The 26,506-nt window shown below is 45.0% G+C and overlaps 3 protein-coding genes and 1 long non-coding RNA gene across 8 annotated transcripts; all 4 read right to left on the bottom strand.

The window, feature by feature from the left end:
• Nucleotides 1-3,598: 3,598 nt before the first annotated feature.
• On the bottom strand, nucleotides 3,599-4,399 carry LOC125536206 (multifunctional methyltransferase subunit TRM112 homolog A-like). The gene has a single exon (XM_048699386.2). It carries the CDS (start codon nucleotides 4,225-4,227, stop codon nucleotides 3,826-3,828), a length of 402 nt encoding a protein of 133 aa, XP_048555343.2. The 5' UTR covers nucleotides 4,228-4,399; the 3' UTR covers nucleotides 3,599-3,825.
• A 1,999-nt stretch (nucleotides 4,400-6,398) lies between these two features.
• On the bottom strand, nucleotides 6,399-7,409 carry LOC125536205 (uncharacterized). The gene is made up of 2 exons (XR_007294935.2): nucleotides 7,298-7,409; nucleotides 6,399-6,907 (listed from the first exon to the last, which is right to left on the bottom strand). It is a non-coding gene; the product is annotated as an uncharacterized LOC125536205 (long non-coding RNA).
• A 2,037-nt stretch (nucleotides 7,410-9,446) lies between these two features.
• LOC147984228 (uncharacterized) lies at nucleotides 9,447-12,902 on the bottom strand. 3 transcript variants are annotated; one of them, XM_087543435.1, is made up of 9 exons: nucleotides 12,575-12,902; nucleotides 12,377-12,493; nucleotides 12,098-12,268; nucleotides 11,339-11,464; nucleotides 11,131-11,223; nucleotides 10,224-10,328; nucleotides 9,901-9,976; nucleotides 9,597-9,688; nucleotides 9,447-9,508 (listed from the first exon to the last, which is right to left on the bottom strand). In XM_087543435.1, the coding sequence occupies exons 3-7, from the start codon at nucleotides 12,155-12,157 to the stop codon at nucleotides 9,902-9,904; spliced, it is 459 nt and encodes a 152-aa protein (XP_087399561.1). In that variant the 5' UTR covers nucleotides 12,158-12,268; nucleotides 12,377-12,493; nucleotides 12,575-12,902; the 3' UTR covers nucleotides 9,447-9,508; nucleotides 9,597-9,688; nucleotide 9,901. The 3 variants fall into 3 exon arrangements, with proteins under 3 accessions (XP_087399561.1, XP_087399563.1, XP_087399562.1); XM_087543437.1 differs by having other exon boundaries at nucleotides 9,597-9,673; nucleotides 11,339-11,620; nucleotides 12,575-12,888; XM_087543436.1 differs by having other exon boundaries at nucleotides 9,597-9,673; nucleotides 11,339-11,620; nucleotides 12,123-12,268; nucleotides 12,575-12,885.
• A 474-nt stretch (nucleotides 12,903-13,376) lies between these two features.
• On the bottom strand, nucleotides 13,377-21,685 carry LOC125536204 (calmodulin-binding transcription activator 2). Of its 3 annotated transcripts, XM_048699382.2 has the most exons (13): nucleotides 21,435-21,685; nucleotides 20,926-21,045; nucleotides 20,054-20,169; nucleotides 19,302-19,390; nucleotides 19,108-19,150; nucleotides 18,301-18,454; nucleotides 18,065-18,184; nucleotides 17,647-17,978; nucleotides 16,364-16,702; nucleotides 15,415-16,100; nucleotides 14,761-15,337; nucleotides 13,894-14,235; nucleotides 13,377-13,668 (listed from the first exon to the last, which is right to left on the bottom strand). In XM_048699382.2, exons 1-13 carry the CDS (start codon nucleotides 21,475-21,477, stop codon nucleotides 13,549-13,551), a joined length of 3,081 nt encoding a protein of 1,026 aa, XP_048555339.1. In that variant the 5' UTR covers nucleotides 21,478-21,685; the 3' UTR covers nucleotides 13,377-13,548. The 3 variants fall into 3 exon arrangements, with proteins under 3 accessions (XP_048555339.1, XP_048555341.1, XP_048555340.1); XM_048699384.2 differs by lacking the exons at nucleotides 20,054-20,169; nucleotides 20,926-21,045; nucleotides 21,435-21,685 and having other exon boundaries at nucleotides 18,374-18,454; XM_048699383.2 differs by lacking the exons at nucleotides 19,302-19,390; nucleotides 20,054-20,169; nucleotides 20,926-21,045; nucleotides 21,435-21,685 and having other exon boundaries at nucleotides 18,065-18,213; nucleotides 19,108-19,156.
• Nucleotides 21,686-26,506: the final 4,821 nt, after the last annotated feature.

Genomic DNA, 26,506 nt, shown 5'->3' with positions numbered 1-26,506 from the left:
GGCGGAAGATGTCTACTGCCCAGTGGGCCCGAGGGAGAGTTTTTTCTATAGGTCAGACCCGAGTGAGAGAAGTAGTCGTGTTTGCAGGCTTATGGGGGCGCCCAATTTCCTTTAGCGGAAAGTTCATATAAAGAAATACACATTTAGAGTCCAAAAACTATTACTCCATTTCCTTCAAAAAAATTATCACTAATTTAGTACAAATAAGTCAGCAACAATTAATATGGATAGGAGGCAGTTTCTCAAGAGAAGCGGACGATACGTCTTATTTAGCCTAAAACTCAAGATATCTTGGCACATATATCATATTGAATTCATGCTCCAGCCAACTCATACAAAAGTCCGAACTGATGAAGAGAAACGGACAATATATTTCAATAGTGCGTATAATCAATATATCTTTAAATTCATCATCGAATGGAGTTTCTAAACCTATAATTTATATGGCATACTACATATGTTTTGTTAGTTAAAATAATAAATATCTAAATACCTGTGTCAGACTTATATACCAATCCGAGGGTTTCTCCTGAACTATCGCCTGCTGCTGTTTCCATAACACTGAAAAGAAAATGCTACTACTCCTACTTCAGATCTTGGAACTGGCCCGCTCCATCAGTCCTCACTACTCAATCAATGTTCCACCTTTCATTTTCCTTGAACGGGCGTGCACCCAGAGTGGGTTGCATTTAACAGGGACAGCTGAAGGTTCTTCAATGGCCGGGCCAGGCCACCGTATCAGTACCATTCGACATGATCTTCCAAAGATTTCTACAGCAAGTCTTCCAATGTCTACTGGATGAAACTATAATGAACGCACTGGACGTACAGCGGCGTACAAGTGATCAAACGTCTTAGTCAAATATGGGAGTGCCACCCGGAACCAGAACTTTCTCTCGATGCTCCTACAACGGGCCTTGCGACGTCCCATCAAATTGTGATGTGCCTGCAGACTACCAACGCCAGAAATTTGCATTTGGTCACCAACCCAACCAACCAGGAGTTGTGGGTTTCATTATTTCATACGCCAAGCTAGCTGCCTGGCTTGACCTGCTGTAATTTGTGAGGACCAGTACAGGATTCAGAGGTGCTACTAGAACAGAAAACTATTCCTGCTTGGATTTCACGTTACCAAAAGAGCCTAGAGCTCCATTTGACAAAAGGTGTGAACTGTTAAATGCATCTGGAGATTTCCTCGAACAGTACTAGGTGTCTAGCTGCACACTTCCAGGCATGAGCATTATTTACTGGAGTACATTTCCACATATATAGTTGTGAAACAGTAGATCATGTAAGTTTCTGTAAAATAGTACTCCTACTGCACTAAATATGTGGAAATTTAGTTGCTATTTTTGCTGGAGATTTAGTTGCTGGAGTAGCATGTACCATAAATCTAAAAACCTACAATACGAAATTTACACACCTTTCTGTACTTATCAAAGCCATTGGCATAACTTATTCACCTAAAACGCAAGCAATAAAATAGATGAATATCTGCTCCAGAAAAATGGAAACATTAACTCTGCTTATAGGGGACTGTACAATGGAGCAAAACATTAACTGGCCAATTGCTATCAGGAACATCCTAATCGCTCAATTACTTTGTTGTTACGATTTAACAGCATTTCTAAAAGGGAAAGCATCTTACAAAAACATTGAACATCAAGTGGAAGTTTGTGGCTGGACCCAAATGGGGAAATGATATGAGCAAGCAAGCAACTGATGCCTATGCTGCCATCACAAATAGGACAACTGACAACAACACTTGGGGATAGTAGAAAACAGTTGTGGAACTTTATGTTCCCGTCTACGTGATTAAGGCTAACATGGAGTTTCGAGACTCGCCCATTAGATTGGACAAAAAGTTAAGATATACATGTGTGCCACACAGGTACACGATGTGTTCGGATATAAATGTGTGCAACACAGGTTTTCCTTATTTATTTATTTTAGAATCATGTGTGCAACATAGGTACACACCATATAAATGTGTGCAACACAGGTTTTTCTTGTTACTAGTGAGTTGCACGTGCTTTGCACGTGAGTTGTGAGATATCGTTGCAACTGACACTTGCATATTACATCATTGAAAAGGAAAACCTTAGCTGCATTGTGTTCCAATACACTAATATAACGCATTATATGTATGGACCTTAAGGTTAAATATAGTGTTGTGACATTTGGCTGAAATTCTCTGAAAAGATATATGGAATGTAAGAAATGGTTCATCAGGAGTCTTTGACCATGAGTAAAATTCACAAATAATCCCATAAATGTATACACTTTATTCAAGCGAGAACTCTAATGGAGCAAGAGCATACATGGAAGATTCTAGACTAAATCATAAATGGATACGCTTTTATTCAAGCGAGAACTCTAATGGGGCAAGAGCATACATGAAAGATTCTAGACTAAATCATAAATGGATACTATTCAGGCGAGAAACTCTAACGGAGCAAGATCATGCATGGAAGGTTCTAGAATAAATGAGAAGTGTGTAAAGATAGTATATGTGACAAATACAAGGGTGTACTAAGTTTTTAACTATTGGAAACTTCTACATAGTACACATGACAGAATCTGATGTAATTGATAGGAAATCGAATGGCCAGCAATGCTCGGATTTGCCACCTCTTGATCATCAGATTGAGTTCATCCAATGATCCATATTCAAACTTATTCACACACTATATAGTGGTATAGATATAGATATAGATACAACAGACGTGACCCTCGCCCAACTCAAATCCAGTGGTAACGGGGAAATAGAGGAGAGGGGCCGGCGGCGAGGAAACTTGGAGGGGTTCTAGAATAATCTGTCTCACGAGAGAAGGAGAAACTTCCAGACTATCTTGTTTTGGTGGTTGGCTCCGCCCAACATGTCTCATCTCAATCTCAACCTTAGATTCAAGATCGAATGGTACATATGGCCCGAAGGCAGGCACACCATCATCACCAACTCGCTTTTTTATAGGAAAGTAGAGAAGAGATTTTTTTAGAATCATGTGTGCAACACAGGTACACACTGATGACATATATTGTATAACAATATTATATATGGTGTACCCAATGATGAGAGACAGTAAGAGGAAGATTCAGATTTTCAAAACTAGTGTACGAAATTGTTTGATGGGTATGACTGAAAATTCTGCACCTAAACAGGAGACCCCTATACACACACATAACAAAAATACAGCCAGATTCATACAGCCCTCAATTGGTAGTTTTGGCACAACTCATAATCAAAATTTCATCTAGTATACAAGATGAATGGGTGATTTTTTTTTGCGGGTAATGAATGGATGATTCATTACCACTTTACCAGTCCCAATCACACTACTAACACCATGCATGCTACGAGATGATTCAATATTGTAACACCTCAGCGAGAATAAAAATGCACGCTATGCAATAGTTTTGACCCCAAAATACTCAATCAAAAAGTAATTTCCTCAACAGAACTTCAAATTATACTTAACAACAAATAAACTGTAATTTCATATGTTCATTTCCCCCTGCAGCAATTCCTCGCACTACTGTGTACTAAATCATTCATGATCACCAAAGGAAAATTTACCAAAAAGTACAGTAGCAGCAGTTGAGTAAAGTCGAGGTTCAGAAGCCCCAATGTACTGAAACAAAAGCACGATTTGGAGCAAAACGTCACAGGTAGGAGTAGTATTTATCAAGGTACGACTTCAAGATCCACAATTCATACTAAGATAGTTCATACACACAATCTTAGGAGTCCAAGCCCTGGAAGTGCATAACCGTATGTGGCACGAGCAAACAAGCAAGCAAGGCAACCGGCCTGCTACGCGCGAGTCAGTGCCGCACCTCGTCCTCATGGAGAAGCATATTGGGGACGCCCTTCAGGATGGGGAAGGAGCGGCCGCTGTCGGGGCAGACGAGGGTGCCCTCCTCGACGTGGATCTCGAGGAGCGCGTGGTGGAGGCGGCGGATAGCGCTGCCCTCGACCTCCGCGGCGCCCTCGGCGAAGAGCTCGGCCTCGGGCGGCTGCTCCGCGGCGAGGAGCTCCGGGAACCCCGCGGCGCTGGTGGCTGCGAAGAGCGCTCGCCAGTCGATCTTGGGAAGGATCCCGCGGAGGAAGTCGACGTTGAGCTCCACCTCCTTGATGGACGTCTTGGCGACCTCCAGCGCGAGCGGGTAGCCCGTGCTCACGCCCTTCACGTTCGACGCCAGGAAGTTGTGCGTGAGGAGCCTCATCTCTCTCGCTCGAGTTCGCTGGAGATGACGCGGGGTTTTGGTTGTCGCCGCCGACGGCCGCCGCTGCTGTGGGATTAAAACCTAAAAACCCTAGCGGCGGAGTGGTGGATTGGAACGAGAATGGGGAAAGTGAAGCTGCGGGACGGGGTTTTCGGCCTTTCGGGCTGGTTGCTTCGATATACGTACACTTAAAGCTGGCCAGATGGGCCGTGGGCCGCGTACTCGGCCCGTTACCGGCCTGGCCTGGCACGGTTAAAAACGGGCGGCACCTGTGCTCCCGCGGCATGCTCCGTTTTTTTATTTGTACAACCCAATAGGTTGAATAATACACGGGCCGGTGGGCCAGACGTGTCGGTCTGGCCCGTTTACTATAGGATGGCTCCGGACCAGGAGGAGGTTGATTCATGACAGGCGAAGTGGTCTACGACAACGATGGGGGAGGCAAGTCGTCGCGGTGTGGAAGGAGGCCGACGACGAGGGAGGCAAGTAACCATGGTGGGGACAAAGGTCCTCGGCGGACGAGGTGTACCACGTTGACTCCTGTCTGTGGCGACTAGGATTGGCGGATGTCGAGTGTGGGAGAGGAATGGAGGCAAGGGATGAAGGGCGCGCGAGGGATCGAACCGGTATGATGTCGGAGCTAAATCCGATAGATCTCGGGTAGGGCTTCCGATCTGGTAGCCTTGGCTAGATGGTTACAGGAGACACGATATTTATCCAGATTCGAGCCCTCTCGTGGAGGTAAAACTCTATGTCCTGCTTCGATTGTATTGTTGTGGATGGGGTACAGAATACAAGTGATCTACTGCAATCGTGTGTGAATGAATTCATGCCTCTACGGCCTAGACACCTTGATTTATATAGATACTCAGGGTGCCTACGGTTACACATAAGCCGGTCGCATCTACGGGTAAACGTGTCGGAGGCTACCTCTAAATCTTGAAGTATGCGCCAAGTCTTCGGGTCATTCCTTCTTGGCGTTCTTGGGTTGACGATCTTGGGGGGGGGGGGGGGGGGTACTCAGCCCAGCCCAAAAGGCTAGCAATCGACGTGCAGAGCACCCCTAATCTAGGACTCCGTCATATGAATCACTTGGCAGTGGCAGGAGGCATTAATTTCTCTCAACTCTCGCTTCCTAGGGAGCTCGGGTTTTCCAACTCCACTACTCCTTCATTTTTGCACTGCGCTAATAGCCAACCTCTCACTCCCATAGCCAGAATTTGAACCGTTTGGCTGGGCTCCCGACCTGGAGTTAAGAAGTTGAGGAGCGCGAGGGCTACTGAACACGCCCGTCAGGCCAGCCCAACCCGGCCTTTTTATTCAGGGGCCGACACGCAGCCCAAGTCAGCCCTTTTAGCACTGTTTTGAACTTTTTAGTACTACTTTGACTTCTTTAGGTCTTTTTGGTCTTTCTTTTACCTAAAAAACAAAGGCGAAAACAAGCAACAAAGCCAAAAGTCAACTCGGGCCTGCCATTTTAGCTTGTGCACCCGACCAATCTGCGAGGAACCCTTCTTATGATTGTGTCGTGTCGTGCCAGGGCTTTTTATGGTTGGGTTGGGCCGGCCGTATGGCCAGGTTTAATGCAGAGGCACCCTAATACCTCAATGTTTCCTCCAAAGCGTAAACTCTAGCATTCGTTAGCGGCTTAGGAAGTTTTTTTTTCCGGATCTTTATGAGGGGAGCAGCTTAGGGGATGTTTGGTTAGGTTTAACTTGGACTGTTGCACTTCGACTTGCAAATAAAATAACATAAACAAAAGACAACCATTTATGGGTTTTTGACTTTAGGGACTTTTTCGGCTTCTAAGCCGAAGTGCAAAAGCCAAATCTCATTGAGGCTCTCTCTCCACGCGTCTTTGTCGCGCTTCAGCACCTAGAGCCCTCAATGCACCCGGATGGAGGGAGTGCGAATCTGAATTGCCATATCAAGTTCGGCTACTGTTGTTCAGCTTGGGGAGTTCCAAAGGTGGACAAGTAAAAGTAACTAGTGGTTGGGGCGCCACCGAGTGGCACCGCTTGAGGCGTGCATGTGCGGTGGCAGATAGGTGGCCGCACTTTTCATTCACTTTTTGTCGCTATGATTAGAGCATGTACATGGAACTGCCGGTCAACTCATGTGGACTTTGATTACTTACAGGACCAACAAAAATGCATTACTTGCAATGTACATTTATAAAATAAATCGGAAATATTATTAATAGGTAGGCTTATATGAACATAGAGTAGCAGTCTTACATCCTACAAAGACTTATACCTATAGAGATGATGGACTGCAGAGCCTAAATTTTCTAAACTCAAGCATCCACAAAATAAAATCATCTCATGATGATGATGAATGATAACCACTAAACATAACTATTCGACTAAAATTTTAATTATGAAAGAGATGACAGCAGGCCGATGATCTGAACTACAACCGAGGAGTTCTTTCCTCCCTCTTTCTCTAAATTACATGTCTGCAAATAAGTTTCAGAACAACAGGGATGGCATGGAATTCCAGTGAATGAAAATGAATAAATTATGGCTGACATCTCTGTTTCACCTTCGAAGCTGTATCTCACAAGTTGACTATAACCATTCTAGATGCTCATAATCTTTGGAAGTCCATCAAGCTTTGCAGCATGTACAAACTGCATTACTCCGTACGTGGTTTCATTGGAAACACCGATATATTGTACCTAGATTAGAAGAGACAAACATGGAATTATATACTGGTTTATGGTTACCTGTCTGCTATCTTCGGCTGTCTTATGCATATACTCTGAGTGAATTATTCAAATGTGCGTTTATGAACACAACAATCATATGTTCATAATCTAGAATAAATCTAGGCTATTATTACAACGAAAATGCACATGGTTTTTAAAGAGTGTGCAAAATACATGCACCAAATCCTTTGGAAAGATAGATCCATACTAAGATTTGTGTTCAATTAATAATTATCTGGTTGTTGTTTCTAAAATAAAATTATACTCCCTCCGTCCCATAATATAAGAGCGTTTTTTACACTAGTGTAGTGTCAAAAAACGCTCTTATATTATGGGACAGAGGGAGTATTACACTATTACCTTCCCTTTACCAATTAGTTCCTGAAAGCTTTCCATTGATCCACACATGGGACGCTTGGCCTCCATTTGGTTGAATTGTAACTGAATTCACCGTAACGTGCGACATACCTATCTAGCCTGAAGACATAAAGCAAACTTTGGAGCCAAAGTTGTCTTTTTTGTCAAATAAAATAATAACGATGACATATTAATACAAACAAAGTATGAAAAATTCTATGTGAAAAATGAAAGAATTAACATGAAGAATGTGTGCTGAAAACAGTCTGTATAAGACGACAAAAGGACTCACAGAGGATGGAAAAGAGAACTCAGATTTACAATTTTCAAGTTCAGTAAGGAAATGCAAAATGTGAAATATGATTGTGTATGAATCAATCTGGAACAAGATGTGAAAATTATTCTGAGCAAAAATAATCTTTGAAATAAACACTACCTAGTGTATGTAAAGAAAATCAGTGTAGTCTTTAGATAAGCATGAAAGGCTCTTTTCGACACTTTCCTTTATAATGGGATCATCAACACACACCTTTCTGCATTGTACCGATGAAAAGTGTGATCTGAATAACCAGAAATTTTGGTGGCTAAAGTTGTCTAGTCGGAAACATAGTGAGCTGGGAACGACAAATGGATTCAGAAGCATGCTATCTGAAGTGGGAATCGGGGAACTCCAAATGGATTAGAAAACTGCAAATAAATTATAAGGCCGGTTTAGGGTACTTTGTCTCGTGGCTTGGATTTCATCCACCTGCCTACATATAGATCAGTCCTCCCTTGAGTCTCCTTGGGTTGCATTCGGTAGTAACAACCAATAGAAGTGGAGTATTTCAATTAAAACTGGGATCAACTTCAGAAAATAAGACGGTGGTCGAAGGGAAGGAAGGAATGTGTACCGGCAATTTCTGCGGTGTCCAGTATGTTGATGCCCTGATTAAAAGAATAAGAGAGCATATCATGGGATTCCTTCTCTGTTCTTTGCTATCCAAAGATCATCTAAGAGAAGTAAACATTAGACTAAGATGTAAAAAAACTGGACCAACAACAACAACAGAAACATGAAGGTTCAGCTCTGCACATACTGTTCCAAGAGTTATCTCGCTAATAAGGAGATCTGAATCTCCCAGCTTCTTGTACGGCAACTTCGCTGCTTCTGGCTGCGGACACGTCTCGGGTGCCATCTTCGGGAATGTTGGGCACTCAACCCTGGTAAGTATGAGGAGATTGCAGCAAACGCAAATAGCACCATTTTTCGCGTATACTGTTGTCGAATTTTTTGTTGTTGCATATACTGAAACCCTGTTCTTGCACATTCCAACAAACATATCAAGAAGAAAAAAATCAATGCGTGAAATGATGCAAAAAATCAGTTTTTGTTTCGTAGATGCCTAAATTCATCTTTACTCGAGGAAATTCTAGCAAATTAGCCTAGTAATTAGCCACATGCAGCAAAGAAACACCAGTATGCAGTCACTTTAGTCTGCGAAATGTTCAAAAGTTTGGAGAAAATACCATTGTCTTTGCAAAAAGAAACTATCAAGAGGCAAGAACTGGTTACTACAGAGTACAGACTGAAATCTTCATCAACATCACAACAATGCGGATGCTTATAAACTAATATACCAATAAATCCAATCTATTTGGTCTAGAACATGACGAGTGGAGAATGAAAGAGCAAAAGAATCAATCTCACCCGACAGAGTCGAGGATGTCGTTGGAGATCTTGGCGGCTCCCTTGTGCAGGTCTCCCAGGCTGTAGGCCGCTGCCGCTTGATCACTGGTGTCTCCCCTGACCCCGCAGAAAAGCCTCAACAAAGTCTTGGTTTGCAAGCACATCACAAGAAAATTTATAGACGACCCCAACTGACTCCACTCAGAACTGGGTAATTAAGAGAGGGCCTCAATAGCTGGCAGCTTCATGCAAGGCTGAAAAACGAGAACAAATTCAAATGTGTACGAGTCAGAGAGCAATGAATGGATGATGGACTCACCATCGAGTTGCAGTTGCAGAGACTGAGCACCGCATCGAGGGCTCCGTACATAGCTGGCGCGGGCCCGAGGTTGGATCTGATGAGTCGTGCAAGGACAACGGCAACGTCTCCGATGTTCTGCATCGAACCCAACGCCCTGACAGAACGCAACGCCTTCAGTGTACTGACGACCTGCATCTCCACCCCATGTTGTCTCTTTGCTGCCATCACGGAGAATCCCATGATCCTAGATGCCCGAAAGGACAATGGTATGAAATTTTCAAAACAGGACTAAGCACTACATGATGTTGTGGTTACCAAATGACATTACTTACAAGTTAATGCACTGCAAAAATTAGTACACTTTTTCACAGTAGTACAGCTTGCATTTGACGAGAACCCATACGTCTTCCTACAAAATGGTCAGCTTTAACCATAGAAATGATAACTATATCAAACATGACTCATGCCCACTAGACCATTACATAACACATAATGGCAGCCATAGTGCTGAACTTCATCACACTGGTAAAGCACAAAGACAACAAGGTCTTCAGTAAAATCTAACAGGCACATAAGACCAAGAAATGTTTAGAGGCTTTAGAATTTAGCACATATGGGATTTAATAAACAAATTACCTTATATTTTGGACAGAAAATCAAGGAGAGGAGGGATATGTAGTCCCTGACTCCCAATCGCCTTGTCCCTTTCAGGCTGCAGGGAAAAAGCAATCGAAAGATCAGCACACACCACCATTCAACCACGCACACTAGCGCAAGCACAACATGCGCACACAACGACAGCTAGCACACACGCATGCCACCGGCAGCACGCGCAGCACAGAGGCATGCCCGCTCCACACCACGCCCAGCTGCAACTACCAACGCCGCCAAGATGTCCGCAACTTTTGCTCCAATGGTAGAGAGAGGATTGGAAGGAGAGAGGGCCGCCGCACAATCACCTTCGATTTGCAACCACCGCAGACGGCCTTCAGCGTGACGACGGCGGGGTGGCCCGAGAGGTGTTGCATGATCTCGACCTCGCGGTGGACCGTGTCCTCGACGTTCTTGGGGATATACCAAGAAACAGTGGTATAAGTGTATAACAGAGCAATGCGGCTATCATGAGAAGCATAAAGAGATGAAGGCATCACAACTCATGGAAGATGAAATGAATATTGGAGTTATTTATTTCACAAGGAAAACAGTAATAAATATCAAATGGCAAAACACATCGCATATATTTGAGCAATAGCACTCCGGCTGTTTATTTTCAGTAGTCATTCACACATTTAGGCAAGGCCGCAAGGCACATTAGGGGCTGATCAGGTGAGCTAAACATATACAAATAAGAACATTGCCAGGGTGGATAAAGGGCCACATGTTAGAGATGAGTCAATACAAAAATTAAACAAGTTCTGGCAGAATAACTGCACTGACAAGAGTATGCAATATTACTTGGCAAGTGTAAACTTCAAATGGCATGTAAAATCAACAATCACTTCCAAATTCGTACAAGTTGTAAAGGCTAGTTATATATGCAATCGAAGTTAAGGGACTTTAGGATGTGAATCACAACCAAGTTATTAGCAACAAAGCAAAACAAAGTTACCGAGTTACAGTAAAAGCTAACAAAAACTATCAAAAATTCGCATCAAGAATATGATATCCGTGCAGTTACAATTCTACTTGGAACTATACAGAAGTCCACACCTTGAACAGCTCAAATCTACAGCCAAGGGAGGGACACGCAGAGAAGAAATTCTAAACTAAACATGAGCACGATCTCAATCACTACGTCCATAAAGGCTCCTCCGCCGCAGCAGATCGAGAATGACAGGAGGAAGCAGGGAAGGGGATCAAACTCACCCTGTTCTGGTCAACAACGTCGACGATGACGACGAGGCGGCCGTAGTCCTTGCCGTAGTTCACCAGGGCCACCCACCCGATCAGCACGAACCTCTTGAACGGTTGTACGAGCACAAAAACAAGGCAACCATGGTCAACAACCAAGACCACCAGAGAGAAGGCGACAGAAAAGGCCTAACGGCGAGTTGGATTTCACAGGTCTTCCTACCATAGATCCGAACGGAGCCGAACTTGCCATGTCCGATCTCGTTGCCGAGCTCGTGGTAGGAGACGATGATAGGGTTGGGATCTTTGGACGGTTGGAGACGCAGAGCAAATCGACTGAGGCTGCGAGCTGGGATGGTGCCGAAGGCGGCAGCGGCACGACCACCATCACCAATTAGCAACTATCCATTGTTGTTGTGCCATGACCATGAATCAATCACAAGGTTTTTCTTTTGTGACTAGCACTGCTAGGCTGCTAGCTGTACGTGTCCATCCATCCATGCGTCTACCAAACAATTATATCATCTTAAGAGAACTCGAGGAACTGTCAACATGCATCAGTTTTATTGGACAGCTTCTCCTTCTATGTATGCTTTATCTATTCGTGTGACTGCTGTGTTCATCAACATCAACAGCAAGAAAAAGCTGCTGCCAAAGGTAAGTGTGCCTCTCTGAACCTTGATTTGCTTTAGGTTGTACATATATCTAGTTAAACTCTGATCTTAGGTTACGTACATGTCTTCCTACCAAAAGCTAACAATTAGTGATGTTTTTCAGATAGAGGTGTTAATGTTCTTTCTGCTGCTGCTGTCCTTTGTGACCCCATCACCAAGGCTCTCTTGGCAGGATTCCTTGCTATGCGTAAATAACAATGGCAATTCCTAAAGTGTCAACGTTTCCTACTCTCTAATAACAGAAAAAAGCAAGAAACGCTGGGATTTATCATCACGAACAGCAAGAGTTGATGGAGTAGGAGAGATACATGCTGCGGGGAGGGGAAGAAGGACCTTGACGCACTCCAGGGGAGGGATGGGAGCTCCATGGCGGCTTGAAGGTGTTGGTTCTCGTCAGCCCTTAGGGGCCGGTGGTCCTTGTTCTCCTCCTCCGTCGTTGTCGGGATACTCTAGGCAACATCACCAACTTGACGAAGAGCCTGCGAAATCGAATCCAAACAAATGAGGGGAAGATAAAGGGGGGAGGGGACCTTGTGGATGGGCTCCATGGATTGGCTTGGGCACCATGGAGGGGAGGTGCTGCTTACCCGAGCTAGGAGGTCGCCGTCGTACACGACGTGGAGCACACCGGCGAGACCACAGCGACAAAGGCACCTTCTTCCGTCGAGCTCGACCATGTGCGGGGTGTCGTCGTCCTCGTCCTGCTGCTCCGAATCGAACGAACAGGTAAGGGATCGAGGAGAAGAGGAGAGGGTCTGGATCGATGGAAGGCAGGCAGAGCTCACCTCGGTGGTCGCCGCGGATCCGTGGGGGTCACCTGGGGCGCGCAGCGGAGGAGCGCCGGCGACCTGCTGCGGCCAGGGTTCTCCATCGGGACGCCGTCGCCGTACATCTCAAGGTGGACGGGAAGCCGTCGCGGGTGGAAGATGAGAGAAGGTCGCGGGCGGGCGACGCGATGGGTGGCGGCGATGAATGGGCGGTTGTATCTGGCGAAGGTGGGGAGGAGGTGGCGTGCGTCCTCTCTCTGTCTTCTCGAGGAAGGAAACGACCACGCCTTTTTTTTTTCTATGAAGGGAACGTTTCCTTCCAATTGGCCAGCACGAACAGTACCACCCTGCCGACGTGGACACAACCAGAGATCGCTCATTGCGCGACGATAGATGGGTTGGATGTTTAAAGAGAGGGGGCTGGGGGCATATCAAAGATACTCGCAATTTGGCATCAGCCTCAAGGTCAAATTCAGTCGTCCCTGGACTGCGCTCCGTGCTGGTTAACTGCTAGTTGCTGGAGACGATTCGAAGTGACCAGAGGCTTGTGCTCCTCTCACTCCTTCCTCGGTTCACCTTCACGCCTTCATTTTGATAGGAAACCATCTCGGTTTGCTCATTTTGGTGGGAGAGGGGTTCATGGTTGGTCTCGGCTATTCGTTTTGATCTCACAAGCTGCTAATGGGCCGTAGTTTGACCTCCCAGAAGAGAATGCGTTCATGGTCAGTGACAGCTTTCATCCCAGCTAGACTAGAGCCTCTCAAGAAAAGGAAAACATCGCGCCGCGATTCAGCAGCCAGGGAGCCAAGGAGCCCATGCATAAACCAACCATAAAGTGACTAATAGAAGAACTATATATGTCCCATGTATTACAGTATTAGCTATATATTGAGTCAAATGGTGAGCAGTGAACATCTAGCACAAGAATTTACAACTAGTCTGGTAAAACGAACAAGTCACAGCCTAACTGGTCTAGTAAAAGCCCATCAACGTCACAAAATATTGGACATCGGTGTGTCTAAAAGCTCATCCGCGCACAAATCCTCCAAATCAACCATGAAATCACCTCCACCGACGCCAGCTGCATCGCTTAGCATCTTATCCTGTATCGCCTGTCCAAAACAATAAAAAATACAGATCCCAGTTAGTTGACGGTATAATTTGTTAGCTCCTGAAGAAGCAAACTCTAGTTATGTGTATGCCAGCTGGGATGGGGGCTTAAGCAAAGTTAAGTACTATTAGGAAAAACAATAGGAGGGAATGTACATTATATCCTTGATTTTTATGTTATGATGGTTTAAGACGCTAATAATATGTTGCGGGAAAAGGAAGCCAACCTTGGACTCTTGTAGTTCTGTAACACAGGCTTGCAGCCTACTGTATTGTTCTCTTGCTTCTGGGTATTGAGTCATTGATTTCACACGAGCTAATGACCTCTGTAGTCTGCCTTCAGCCTGCTTCCTGCCATCCTTCAAGAAGTCGTATTCATCTTCACCTTCTGCAGATCCACCTTCTGCAGGTTGGATCTGCGAGGACGGCCCTTCAAGTTGTTTGTCAGGTTGGAAACCACGCAAGCCCCTTCCCTTTCTCCTCCACCTCAGTATAACTTTCTCCACGATGCCTACTGACCAGACTACCTTCTTATAGTTTCTCCTTACTTGATGTCCTCTTATATGAGCCTAGTGAAAAACACAAGTAGAAGTATAATCCATAAGCAATATTAGCATTTTTATAGTAGTTGACAGCCTAACACAACTGGAGTAATCAACTAGAATTACTCGTATCAAGATAGTGCAACATCTGCAACTCACGAGTTGAGACCACTCGTGTCATTTCCACGAGTCACACACCTCAGCTTCGAAGTACAATAACAAATTATCCCGAAAAATAAAAAGGAGCAGAGTATCATAAATATGCCTTGAGTATAAACCACATTAAAATGATTTTTTGATTAACAATTTAAACACGGATTAATCCATTGCATATAGAAAGCATAGTTCCATCAAACCACTTAGTTGGCCTCTAGCCTCAAACACAAACATCAACTCCCAAGTTAAAACACAAAGAGTTAAAAAGAACCAAGTACTAATTGTCATGTCAGCAATCATATGAATGTGCTACAAGAAAATATGCAGCATTATGTGGTTATACGAGAGTTAGGCATACAAAAAGATAAGGATATGTTAGATTAGAACAGAGCATACCTGTATCTTGATGATTTTCTGTCGAATAATCATAAACTCCTTTCTCCCTTTCCATCCTCTAAACTTGTTTTGGATACGAACTGCAGCAGAATGCGGCATATCATTCTGTCCAGATTTGGTATTTTTAAGAGAAACAAGTGAAAGAGTGCGCTCATCAGATAATCCGCAATCATCATCTCCATATTCAACCACCTTCTTTCTATGGAATGACTCTACCCTAAAAGCTTGAAATATTTTGGATGCAGCTAGAGTTGATTTACGAACAGCACTAAGTGAATCTTTTAATGACTCTGCCTGAGAATCTTGGCGAGAAAGCTGAGCAGAACTTGGTTCTGCAAAGCCATCGGCTTCAATTGATCCACAAATTTCTTCCACATTGCAACCCTTTGCTTCTTTCAATGTAAGTGCTGAAAGATGACTTGTCAAGGCAGACTCTGCAAGAAAACCCGCAATGCCTTTGTGTCCATTGTCTGATGCTAAATCAGCAGGTGTTCTTCCAGATAAGAAATGAGGAGTTGGGTCTGTTAATGCACCAGCTGCAGCTCCATTTGTTATCAGGGCACCAACTGTCCGCTCTCTAAATAATAGACACTGTAAGTTCAACATAGATGAGTAAACATGAAATACTGACAGGTACAAACATTAATGCCTTACCTTCCACATGACGCTGCCCAGTGAAGCGCAGTCCATCCACGCACATCCCTAAAGTTCACATGTACGCCTGCAGCAATAATTGGTCTTATAGCCCAATCATAGCCAAGTGCAGCTACTAAATGGATCACGCCTTGCCCTTCCTTGCCTAACACATTGGGACCTTTCCCGTCATCATGTATCTTATGGATAAGCCAATAATATAGCTTATCTTTGACCGATTTCTCAAGATTCTTGTCCTGTGCAGCAGAAAATTCTTCATCCGATGGTGCTGACAGGTTTGTAAATTTATCATCAAGCATCAGGGAACCAATAGTGCTGATTAACTCGGACTTCTCATTTCCACCACTCATAACATACTTCTCATAGTCATCTGGTCCCAGGGAAAGCAACTTCTCAAGACGGATATGTAAATGCATTTCATTGATACCAGTAATATGGGGATCTGCTGCCTCCATATGCTGGGTCTCGGAATCATGAAACTCGAATTCTCTTACTTCACTACAAGCTACCCTATTAGAGCATGTCACATAAAATGGAACTCGTCCAGATTGATGTACTGGTGTATAGCAGCGCAGGGAGCCATCTGCTAAAACTTCAACCGGTACTTCAACATCCCCGAACATACATGACCACTTGCAATTTTCAACATGTTCTTTATTTGTCAAGAATGTACCAGTAATTAAGACCTGCATTGGGGTGACAAGCAGAATAAAGATGATTAATGGTAATCATTATAACATTTAGAAGTCAACATAACGATCAACATAGAGCATACTAGTAGGTAATTAAGACCTGCATTGGGGTGACAAGCGGAATAAAGATGATTAATGGTAATCATTATAACTTCTAGAAGTCCACAACAGAATGCTTAACATAGAGCATACCAGTGTGTTCATATCGTGCCTATTACCAAAATAAAAGCAGAATGGAATAAAAAAAGACTGCAAACCTTATTTTGAGAGCCAGTGTACGCCCAGCTTGGGGAAACGTCAATAATGCTGAAGAGCTGATCTTGGGAAAGCGAGGGGCTGACCACATATGCATCTAGCTGCTCGTTCATAGGTATACTCATACTAGAGCCATCAGCAACATTTACAGTTTCAGTACTGCTCCAGAAAGCATCAGAAGTGGATTTGATATCCAGATCAGCTGCAAGTTCATCACTCATCCATTTCGAGAAGCTGTCAAATTTCTTCAACCCATTGGGCTCAATCTTAAAGAGGTCCAATGATGACTGCTTTAATAGTGGATAGCCCATGCTTCCATCTGTATAGCTATCATTATGCACCTGCAAATTTGGGGAAATATTTTAGTTTATTGTGAAATAAGTAACATATCTGGGAAACAGTACACATATGGGATTATTCAGACAAACAATTTCTTAAGCTGGTCGGCACGTGTTACCACAACAACAACAACTAAGCCTTTAATAATCCCAAACAAGTTGGGGTAGGCTAGAGCTGAAACCCATAAGATCTCGAAACCAGCTCATGGTTCTGGCACGTGGACTTCCACGCGCCCCTGTCCATGGCTAGTTCTTTGGTGATATTCCAGTCCTTCAGACCTCTCTTGACATTATCGGCACGCTTTAAACATCCACTATGCACTGGAGCTTCTGGAGGCCTGCGCTGTATATGTCCAAACCATCTCAGACAATGTTGGATAAGCTTCTCTTCAATCGGTGGTACCCCAATTCTCTCACATATATCATCATTCCGGACCCGATCCTTTCTTGTGTGGGGTCAGCACATGTTACCACTGCCATTAACTTCTTCTCTTGTGCAATTTACATCAGACAGCAGTGGATACTGAAGAGTTGCAAAATGAATTCTTAAAGGGAGTGAAATAGTACCCTTAAATATTCATCATTGGAACATTGTATACATCAGGCAGCAATGGATACTGGAGTTGAAAAATGAATACCCCCCCCCCCCCCCCCCCCCCCCCGCGCGCGCCTCTTAAACGCAGTGAAACATAATACCCTTAAATATTACTCATTGGAACATTATAGGGGAACTCCAAATTACAAAGTGCAATCAGATAAACAGAAGTATAGTGCAGTAGTCCTATGACAAAGCACAGCAGGAAGGACCTTCCTATACCTCTGCAAATGGTCTCAAGGACTCTACAGTAGGCACAAAGGAGAGCAAGTGTAGAGAAGTTGCATGATTGCCACACGGAAACAAACATCTCATGACACAAGAAAATTAACGGAAAAAAACTGCAAAGCACCTGCGAGGACGTCATGCCTGCAGCACTCAGTGCATCCGTTTCCTTTTGAGTAAGGTTGTTGGTGTACAGTGCCTCAGTCATCAATGTTTCCAAGCGAGAGTTATCATCCAGATTGTTCGACCCCATGGTGGTAACAGAAGAATAGAGTGTCGGCTCCGTGAATCCAGTTGGATATTCTGGAAAGGGCTCACCAAAGTGCACTGAATCGAGTGCAGTTTTGGAACCACTCCTCAATCCAGCTCCAACATCATTGAACACACTAGCTATGCCATGGTGAGTAACAAAATTATTGCTTATGTTAGCTGTGCTAGCCTGATTTTCATCCTGATAACCTGCAATGTTTATAAAACGAAATCTGAGCCAGAAGTCAATATTTAGAGGAATAGCTCAGAAGTCGGAAGGTAGAACATAATCTTGCCTAGATTATTTACGGAAGTACTTGGAGCTGGAGCACCCAACCGATTATCCATCATGACTCCATCCACAGGCTGCTGCATCTCAACGAAAGGGTGGTATCTGGAGCTTGCTCGAGAATTATCTGTGGCACCGAATTTTGCTTTAGATACACTGTAAGAAATTACGTTATTGAATATGCATCACCTAATATATACTGAGTGCAGATGATGCCGAATGAAGATAGAGAAACAGCAAGACCTGTTTCAGCATCTTCATATTCCGAAATCTGTCCACTATATGGGCTTTCAGCATCCATAGTTTGGGAGGCTACCTGGCTCTGACTAGCAAAAGAGTTTGAACAAGCAGGACTATCTTCAGCTTCTTTCGAACGACTGAAACTTTGTTTGCCACCCTGAAACCATTTTTACTTACAACATCAGATAAAGGAAAGCAATATTCATAAATGAAGTGGTAAATCAAAGAGACTGTTGAAGCATATGTGGATTGCCCAAACTTCTCCATCAGTTCGGACTTTTCGTTCTACTGGTTGGTGCAGGAAACTTAATATGGTGTCAGAGGTTAAAGTCTAAGCTTTCGCAATTTAAATGAAAGAATTGTTTGCCTCTTTCTGTCCATGTCTAGGCTTAATCATGCAATCGTGCCACACGTGAGAGGGGTCTTGAAGCATATGTTGATTGCCCAACCTTCTCCATCAGTTCAGACTTTCGGTTCTACTGGTTGGTGCATGAAACTTAAAGAGACAACAGGAGAGAGTACATTATTCTCAACCCCCTCCCCCCCTCCACACACACACATGCTCATGCAGAACATATTAATGGAGTGAAGTTATAATTTGCACTATGATAGTCACAGTGCGTGTGTGGTGCCCTGTAGATATATTCATTCCGTTCCTTTGTTTGTTTGTGTGGGTGGGGGGGGGGGGGGGGGGGGGGCACTGCATACCAGCAAAGTTGGTACTAATATGCATGCTAAGTTTTCAGTTGATACGGTCACAAACTTACAAAACAAAGTCAAAAAGTTCATCACACATGAAACTACACGTACCTTGATTTCAAGATAGTGCACAAGAACAATATTCATGAAACCCCTGGGGAAAAAAATAGGAGATCATTATCATCATGGCATGTTATCATGCTTCTGTTGTGATATCATTTCAGATATCATTAGACTATCCAAATTGGCTTTGGAAACTGATTTACATTATACTCAAAGAAATCATTGCATTATTCAGCACTTACTCTTCTAACAACCAATAGGTCCGCCTCTGGAAGTTCTCATTCTCTTCCCCATGGGCATAATAGCAATGAAGTACATCAACACTGCCAACCTAAAAGGATAAGCTTCAGTTTCACTGTTGTAGTAATAAGGCCACAAGAAAAGAACAACAGAGAACTACAATAAAATTATTGCAACTATTTGGGCCACACCACATAATTTTCTTCATCAATAGAAAGCTTAAGTGTAGAAAAATTGCGGGCTATCAAAGCTTCAAGACAAGAGATACAGAAAGTTACTCCCTCTGTCCCACAATATAAGCTCATTTTGAAGCTGTTTTAGCTTGCAAAACGATCTTATATTATGGGACGGAGGGAGTAGATGATTACTTCTTTTAGTTACATAAAGATGTCATCAAGGAAAACATTTTAAAACTTTTCAAACTTCCGAGTTTCTGAGCAATGACATTAATAGTTCAAAATGTATGTATTTTCCAATAACTTTACGGACATATTCTGATGTTTCTTTAAGTTGTAGCTTGGAGACTGAAAACGGCAATCTCGCATGAATAGGGATGGGTAAAGTTTGTATAGGACAGCCTGTAGAGCAGTATAGAACAACTATAAATGTTTAGAGAACAGTGATACTATAGGATTTGTTGACTTGAAGTGATTCATGAAGAAGTCAACAACAGTATCCATCATTTATTCATTTGTCTGGTGTTTTCAAATTATACATAGAAAAGGAAGTCCTCTGTGGAAGAGCTTGTACATACTTTCAGCTTTTCATGAGCTTCCTTAACTGTCTTCCCATCCTTCTTCTTTCTCCAGATGTGTCCATCCTTTCTGAAGTATCTCAATATTTTCCGGTCAAACAGAAATAGTGAACCACCTACAAGAATGACATGGATAAGAAAGGCGTATCAGTATTGGTATGTCATTTCGTAAAATGACCAACATGTACTTACCAGGTGCAAATCAAGCAGGTACAGGTTATACATCACACAAGATACAAAGGAAAAAGAAACCAAGAAACAGTAATAAGCATGCCACTTATCCCTACAAACAGGGAGTTCATATGGAAGTATAAGAGCACAAAATAATTGAAAATCCAAGTAGTAGCATACGCAACCTGGTCACATGCCATTTATTTGTCTAGCCCCATTGTGAAATGACTAGTGATTAATGGATGCATGATCACTCATCTTTTAAACTTAAAGGAGCCAATTCGTATGGTTGATGCTTTAAAAGGTTACTCCCTGGATTATGATCTGCGTATTTGATGCAATGGCAGCCTTAAGACACATTTTTTATGCGAGATGAGGGGAATATTCCCTTTAGGGGATTATTATTCCGAGCTGTAGCATGTTAATACCAATCTTAAAAGGTTTTTAGACTCTTTGGAACTGCTGACTGAAATCGGAAAATTCCTAACAAAACAGCACTTCCTAGGACCTCAATAAGTTGGACTTTTAGAATATCCGCGTGCAGCTTCCATGATACAGAAAAAAAAAAGTTGACGAGCACAGAACCCTAGAACACAAGTCTACACCATCAAGCCGAATGGGTGAGAAAGGATAAATAACCATTGTGGTATCAACGTTTTCTATGAAGTTGGTCCGAAATTCCAAATAAGGAGAAGGCATACTTGGAGGCCTGTTTGGCGGCTCGGGCGCAATGGAGAACTTCTTGTAATTCGACAGTATTTGGCAGATTTCTGTGGGTCGCAGCCATCGATTCTGAGCTTCCTGAAGTATCTGGGGGATATCTGCGAATTAACAGCGACATTAGTCAGTCAGTAACAAACAACAGTAGTAACTCACTCAAAACTCGCCTTCATTAACACTCTATCATGCCGTCTAGGTTTCGTTCATGCTCCGACTAGTTTTCCTAATCCAGCCCCCGAATCAACTGCGAGTCTACAGAAGGCGCTAGAAACAAATTCTAAATTCTAAACCCACAGAAACGAAGCGGCCTCCAAAAATTCGCAACCCAGGGGAATCGCTCGAAGGCGGAGCCCTAAATCTCCCCGCACGGCCCCACAAAAACCCTGATAAAATCACCGAAAACTTCCGCCAGCGAACCGGCAAAACCCCGCGAAATCCCTAGACGGGCGTACGGATCAACCGCCGCAGTAGCACAGGGGCGAATCCGCACCTGGGGGCTGGTTGGACAGCCCGTACTTGTGCATCTCCGCCATGCGATGATCCGGCCGGGTCCCTTCCGCCGCTCCTCAGTCGTCGTCACTCCTCCCCGCTCCAATCGCTCGCTTCCCGAGGGGGATATGGGGGGGAATTTTTATCCGGGCAGCGGCGGGGCGGCTTCACGGGATTCTTCGGCTCGGGGCAGGGCGCCGTCGGATTGGAATATTTTGCTTCGGGGGGAGAGAGTGAGGGGGGGAGGAAAAAGGCAGCGGAGCCGCGGAAGGCTGTGCGAAGGCTGTGGGGAAATGACGCGGTTGCCCCGGCTTGGACGGCGGTCTGGGCCTGTGGGTTAGGTGGGGCTCCCGTCGTCGCTAGCGCTGAACTCTGGTTAGGATCGCGGAACCCGGGCGCCGGGAAGAGAAGGGTCGCGGAACCCGACCCGAGCCCGCGGTTGGTCGTTTGCTGCCCGCGGTGGCCGCCGCGGCTGACGACGGGTCTGACGGCGACGCGACTAGCGGGGCTGAAGTTACCGTGCTGCCCCTCCCGGGTTAAGGACCACGTAGTCATGGTTTTGGGTGGGGGGGGGGGGGGGGGGGTGTTTCTTGCGGGATAAAGCGGGTTTGGGATTGCCCTCCGCATGATCATGGACCACGTGCACCGCATGCTGCGTCATGTGCGCATTTCGGTATCTAATGTGCATAGGTGCGTATGATTAGCATTTCTTTTGCCATTTTGAGTGAAAGAATGTTTGCATGTAGGGCCTATCTACTATTCCGAGATGTTCAGCGGGACTTGAGCTAGCTCTCTAGAAATGGATACTACTCCCTCCGATTTCTAAATATAAGTCTGTATAAAATTATATACGAAGCAAAATAAGTAAATCTACACTCTAAAATATATCTATATACTTCCGTATGTAATTTTTATTGAAATCTAAGACTTATATTTAGAGACGGAGGGAGTATTTTTCTTTATCGGAAAAAAAGTCATGGCGGTGAGGGGGGGGGGTCAGTTGTGGCCGTCGAGGATGATCGCTATTTAGCGGAGGCGTTGTGGGTCAGATCATGACCATGCTAGCACAAATGTTAAATCATTAGAGCAGTCAAAAGGAATACACGGTCAAAACCATTATCTTAATTGGGAAGCTTCTGGTGTCTATTTTAGGGAAAATGACACATCAAATTTCCAGCTGCAACTTCCCACCTGATAGGGACATATACTAGGGTAACAGGCCTAACCCGCAGACCCTGCCCTAGGACATCATACACTTTATACTGGGCCCCAGGGCCAGACCAACATTTAGATGCTCTGCTACCAGATGTTCACTCAAAAGGTACCAACCACTCGGAGGGTAGCGCTCCATTCAACCGGCCTTCTTCACTCGACTGAGTCTGTCAACACTCGGGCAAAGAAAACCAGGAGACCTCCCGGAATCTCGACGGTCAGGATGTGCATCCACCCTTATCAAGTGTAGTTAATACACCCGTTACCAGTAACGGACACCCTTAAACCCTTTGGTAATGACAGCATTCATGAGGCAGAGGCGCACTCTATATAAGCCCCCTTGCTCTGTGGAAAGGGTTCACAATCCATTATAATCCATACACTCCAATCAATCAGTTCCAGAGCACCGAGACATAGGGCTATTACCTCCACCGCGAGGGGCCTGAACTCGTAAATCCAAGTGTAACAGTTGCGATGTGGCTAGGCTCTGCCCTCTAATTCGGACCCCTATACACTATTGTCAGACTTATAGCCATGATAGTTGGCGCCCACCGTGGGGTTGGCGCCTAGCGACTTCCGGCGTAGTTGCGATTTTTCCACCTTCATCATGGTTTCTGACGGCACACTGACACTTGGCGGCGAGATCCGTTTCAGCGCCCTCAGCTTCATCGTTGATGGTTCAGCGTGGCTCCAAGAGGCCCCGCTGGACATCGAGGCGCTGCATGTCCGTGGCGCAGCGCATTTCCGCGCGAGCACGTTGGGCGTTCTCCTTCGACAGCTATCAGTCCCATACCATTTGGCATCTCTCCGCTCCGCTGGCCGTCGTCGCAAGCGTTCTGGGCGCTCGTGGCTCCAGCGGTGGATCAGGCATGCGGTGGCCCTTCAGGTTGCGACCCCCGCAAATCGCGTTGATCGAGCCCAACAAGCCCGTCCTCGACTTGTTCGCCTCCCTTCATGGCGACTCGGACAATGGATCTGAGTGCGAAGCAGTGACCCCGCTGCAGAGGTGCTGATGGCCAATTCCGCCATGTCCCCCTTGGTATACCCACGATGGTGCGGGGGGCGATGGCCCGTCGCAAGACGACATCGGCAACGGCGAGAACCGCCGCAACGATGAGTACTACCCCGAGCCTCTCTCTCAGCAGCAGAGGGAGGACTTGCAGCGCAAGGACAAGCAGGCCCTTCGGACACCCATCATCGGGGCGACTCCCAAGGCTCAGGCCTTGGAAGCCATGCGCCAAGCCAATTTGCCTGAGCGCACTCGTCTGGAGGAGCTCTAGAAGTCACTCGAAGCACAAGCGTGCCGGCAACAACAACTCAGCTTCAGTCGACGACAACGACAGTTGTTTTCGAGTGACCAGCAGTGAAACTACCAGGTGAGGGAGTCCTGGATTAGGGGGTCCTGGGGCGTCCAGACTATGGTACATGGGCTGGACTGATGGACTGTGAAGATGCAAGACCGAAGACTCCCACCCGTGTCCGGATGGGACTCTCCTTGGCATGGAAGGCAAGCTTGGCGTCCCAATATGAAGATTCCTTTCTCTGTAACCAACTTTGTACAACCCTAGTCCCCTTCGGTGTCTATATAAACCGGAGGGTTTAGTCCGTAGAGAGAGAGAGAACAATCATAATCAGATAGGCTAGACTTCTAGGGTTTTAACCATTATGATCTCGTGGTAGATCAACACTTGTAACCCCTATACTCATCAATATTAATCTAGCAGGACGTAGGGTTTTACCTCCATCAAGAGGGCCCGAACCTGGGTAAACATTGTGTTCCCTGTCTCCTGCTACCATCAACCTCAGACGCACAGCTCGGGACTGATGACCCACAAGTGTAGGGGATCTATCGTAGCCTTTTCGATAAGTAAGAGTGTCGAACCCAACGAGGATCAGAAGGAAAATGATAAGCGGTTTTCAGCAAGGTATTCTCTCCAAGCACTGAAATTATTGGTAACAGATAGTTTTGTGATAAGGTAATTTATAATGGGTAGTAAGTAATAAAAGTAAATAAGGTGCAGCAAGATGGCCCAATCCTTTTTTTAGCAAAGGACAAGCCTGGACAAACTCTTATATAAAGGAAAGCGCTCCCGAGGACACATGGGAATTATCGTCAAGCTAGTTTTCATCACGCTCATATGATTCACGTTCGGTACTTTGATAATTTGATATGTGGGTGGACCGGTGCTTGGGTACTGTCCTTACTTGGACAAGCATCCCACTTATGATTAACCCCTATTGCAAGAATCCGCAACTATAACAGAAGTATTAAGGTAAACCTAACCATAGCATGAAACATATGGATCCAAATCAGCCCCTTAGGAAGCAACGCATAAACTAGGGTTTAAGCTTCTGTCACTCTAGCAACCCATCATCTACTTATTACTTCCCAATGCCCTCCTCTAGGCCCAAACAATGGTGAAGTGTCATGTAGTCGACGTTCACATGACACCACTAGAGGAAAGACAACATACATCTCATCAAAATATCGAACGAATACCAAATTCACATGACTACTTATAGCAAGACTTCTCCCATGTCCTCAGGAACAAACATAACTACTCACAAAGCATATTCATGTTCATAATCAGAGGGGTATTAAATATGCATAATGGATCTGAACATATGATCTTCCACCAAGTAAACCAACTAGCATCAACTACAAGGAGTAATCAACACTACTAGCAACCCACAGGTACCAATCTGAGGTTGGATACAAAGATTGGATACAAGAGATGAACTAGGGTTTGAGATGAGATGGTGTTGGTGAAGATGTTGATGGAGATTGACCCCCTCCCGATGAGAGGATCGTTGGTGATGACGATGATGATGATTTCCCCCTCCCGAAGGGAAGTTTCTCGGGCAGAACAGCTCCGCCTGAGCCCTAGATTGGTTCCGCCTCTTGGCAGCGGAGTTTCTTCTCGAAAGCTTGCTTACTATTTTTTCTCGGACGAAAGACTTCATATAGCAGAAGATGGGCACCGGAGGCCTGCCAGGGGGCCCACGAGGCAGGGAGGCGCGCCCAGTGGGGTAGGGCGCACCCCCACCCTCGTGGACAGGGTGTGGGCCCCCTCTGGTGGATTCTTTCGCCAGTATTTTTTATTAATTCCAAAAATAACTCCCGTGAAGTTTCAGGACTTTTGGAGCTGTGCAAAATAGATCTATAATATTTGCTCCTTTTCCAGCCTAGAATTCCAGCTGCGGCATTCTCCCTCTTCATGTAAACCTTGTAAAATAAGAGAGAATAGGCATAAGTATTGTGACATAACGTGTAATGACAGCCCATAATGCAATAAATATCGATATAAAAGCATGATGCAAAATGGACGTATTAGGGACCCCCTACCTGAGATCCGCCGGTTTTGACACCGACATTGGTGCTTTCATTGAGAGTTCCGTTGTGTCATCGCCAAGAGGTTCGATGGCCTCGTCAATCATCCACAACAACATTGTCCAGGGAGAAACCTTCCTCCCCGGACATATCTTCGTGTTCGGTGGCTTCGCACTGCGGGCCAACCCGCTTGACCATCTAGGGCAGATCGATAGCTACGCCCCTGGCCATCAGGTCAGATTTGGAAGCTTGAACTATGTCGCGGACATCCGTGGAGACTTGATCTTCGACGGATTCGAGACCACGGCAGTAGTCGCTCCCTGTCACCACAATGAACATGACTTAAATCTGCCATCAAACTACACCCAGGAGATAGAACCTGCAACTGCTCCGGCTCTAGATCTGGAGCAGGCCACGCCATCCGAGGATGGGAGGCTCAACCCCGCCATGGAGGCCACAGACTCAGCGACATTGGAGCCGCACACAGACCCAACATCAAGTGAATCTATGTTGCCAGAACCTCGGACATG

This window comes from Triticum urartu, chromosome 2A (genome assembly GCF_056163025.1).
Source record: "Triticum urartu cultivar PI428250 chromosome 2A, HENAU_Tu73, whole genome shotgun sequence".
NCBI classification, from domain to species: domain Eukaryota; kingdom Viridiplantae; phylum Streptophyta; class Magnoliopsida; order Poales; family Poaceae; genus Triticum; species Triticum urartu.
The sequence above is the reverse complement of the archived record's forward strand: the minus strand, read 5'-3'. Positions and strand labels throughout refer to the sequence as shown.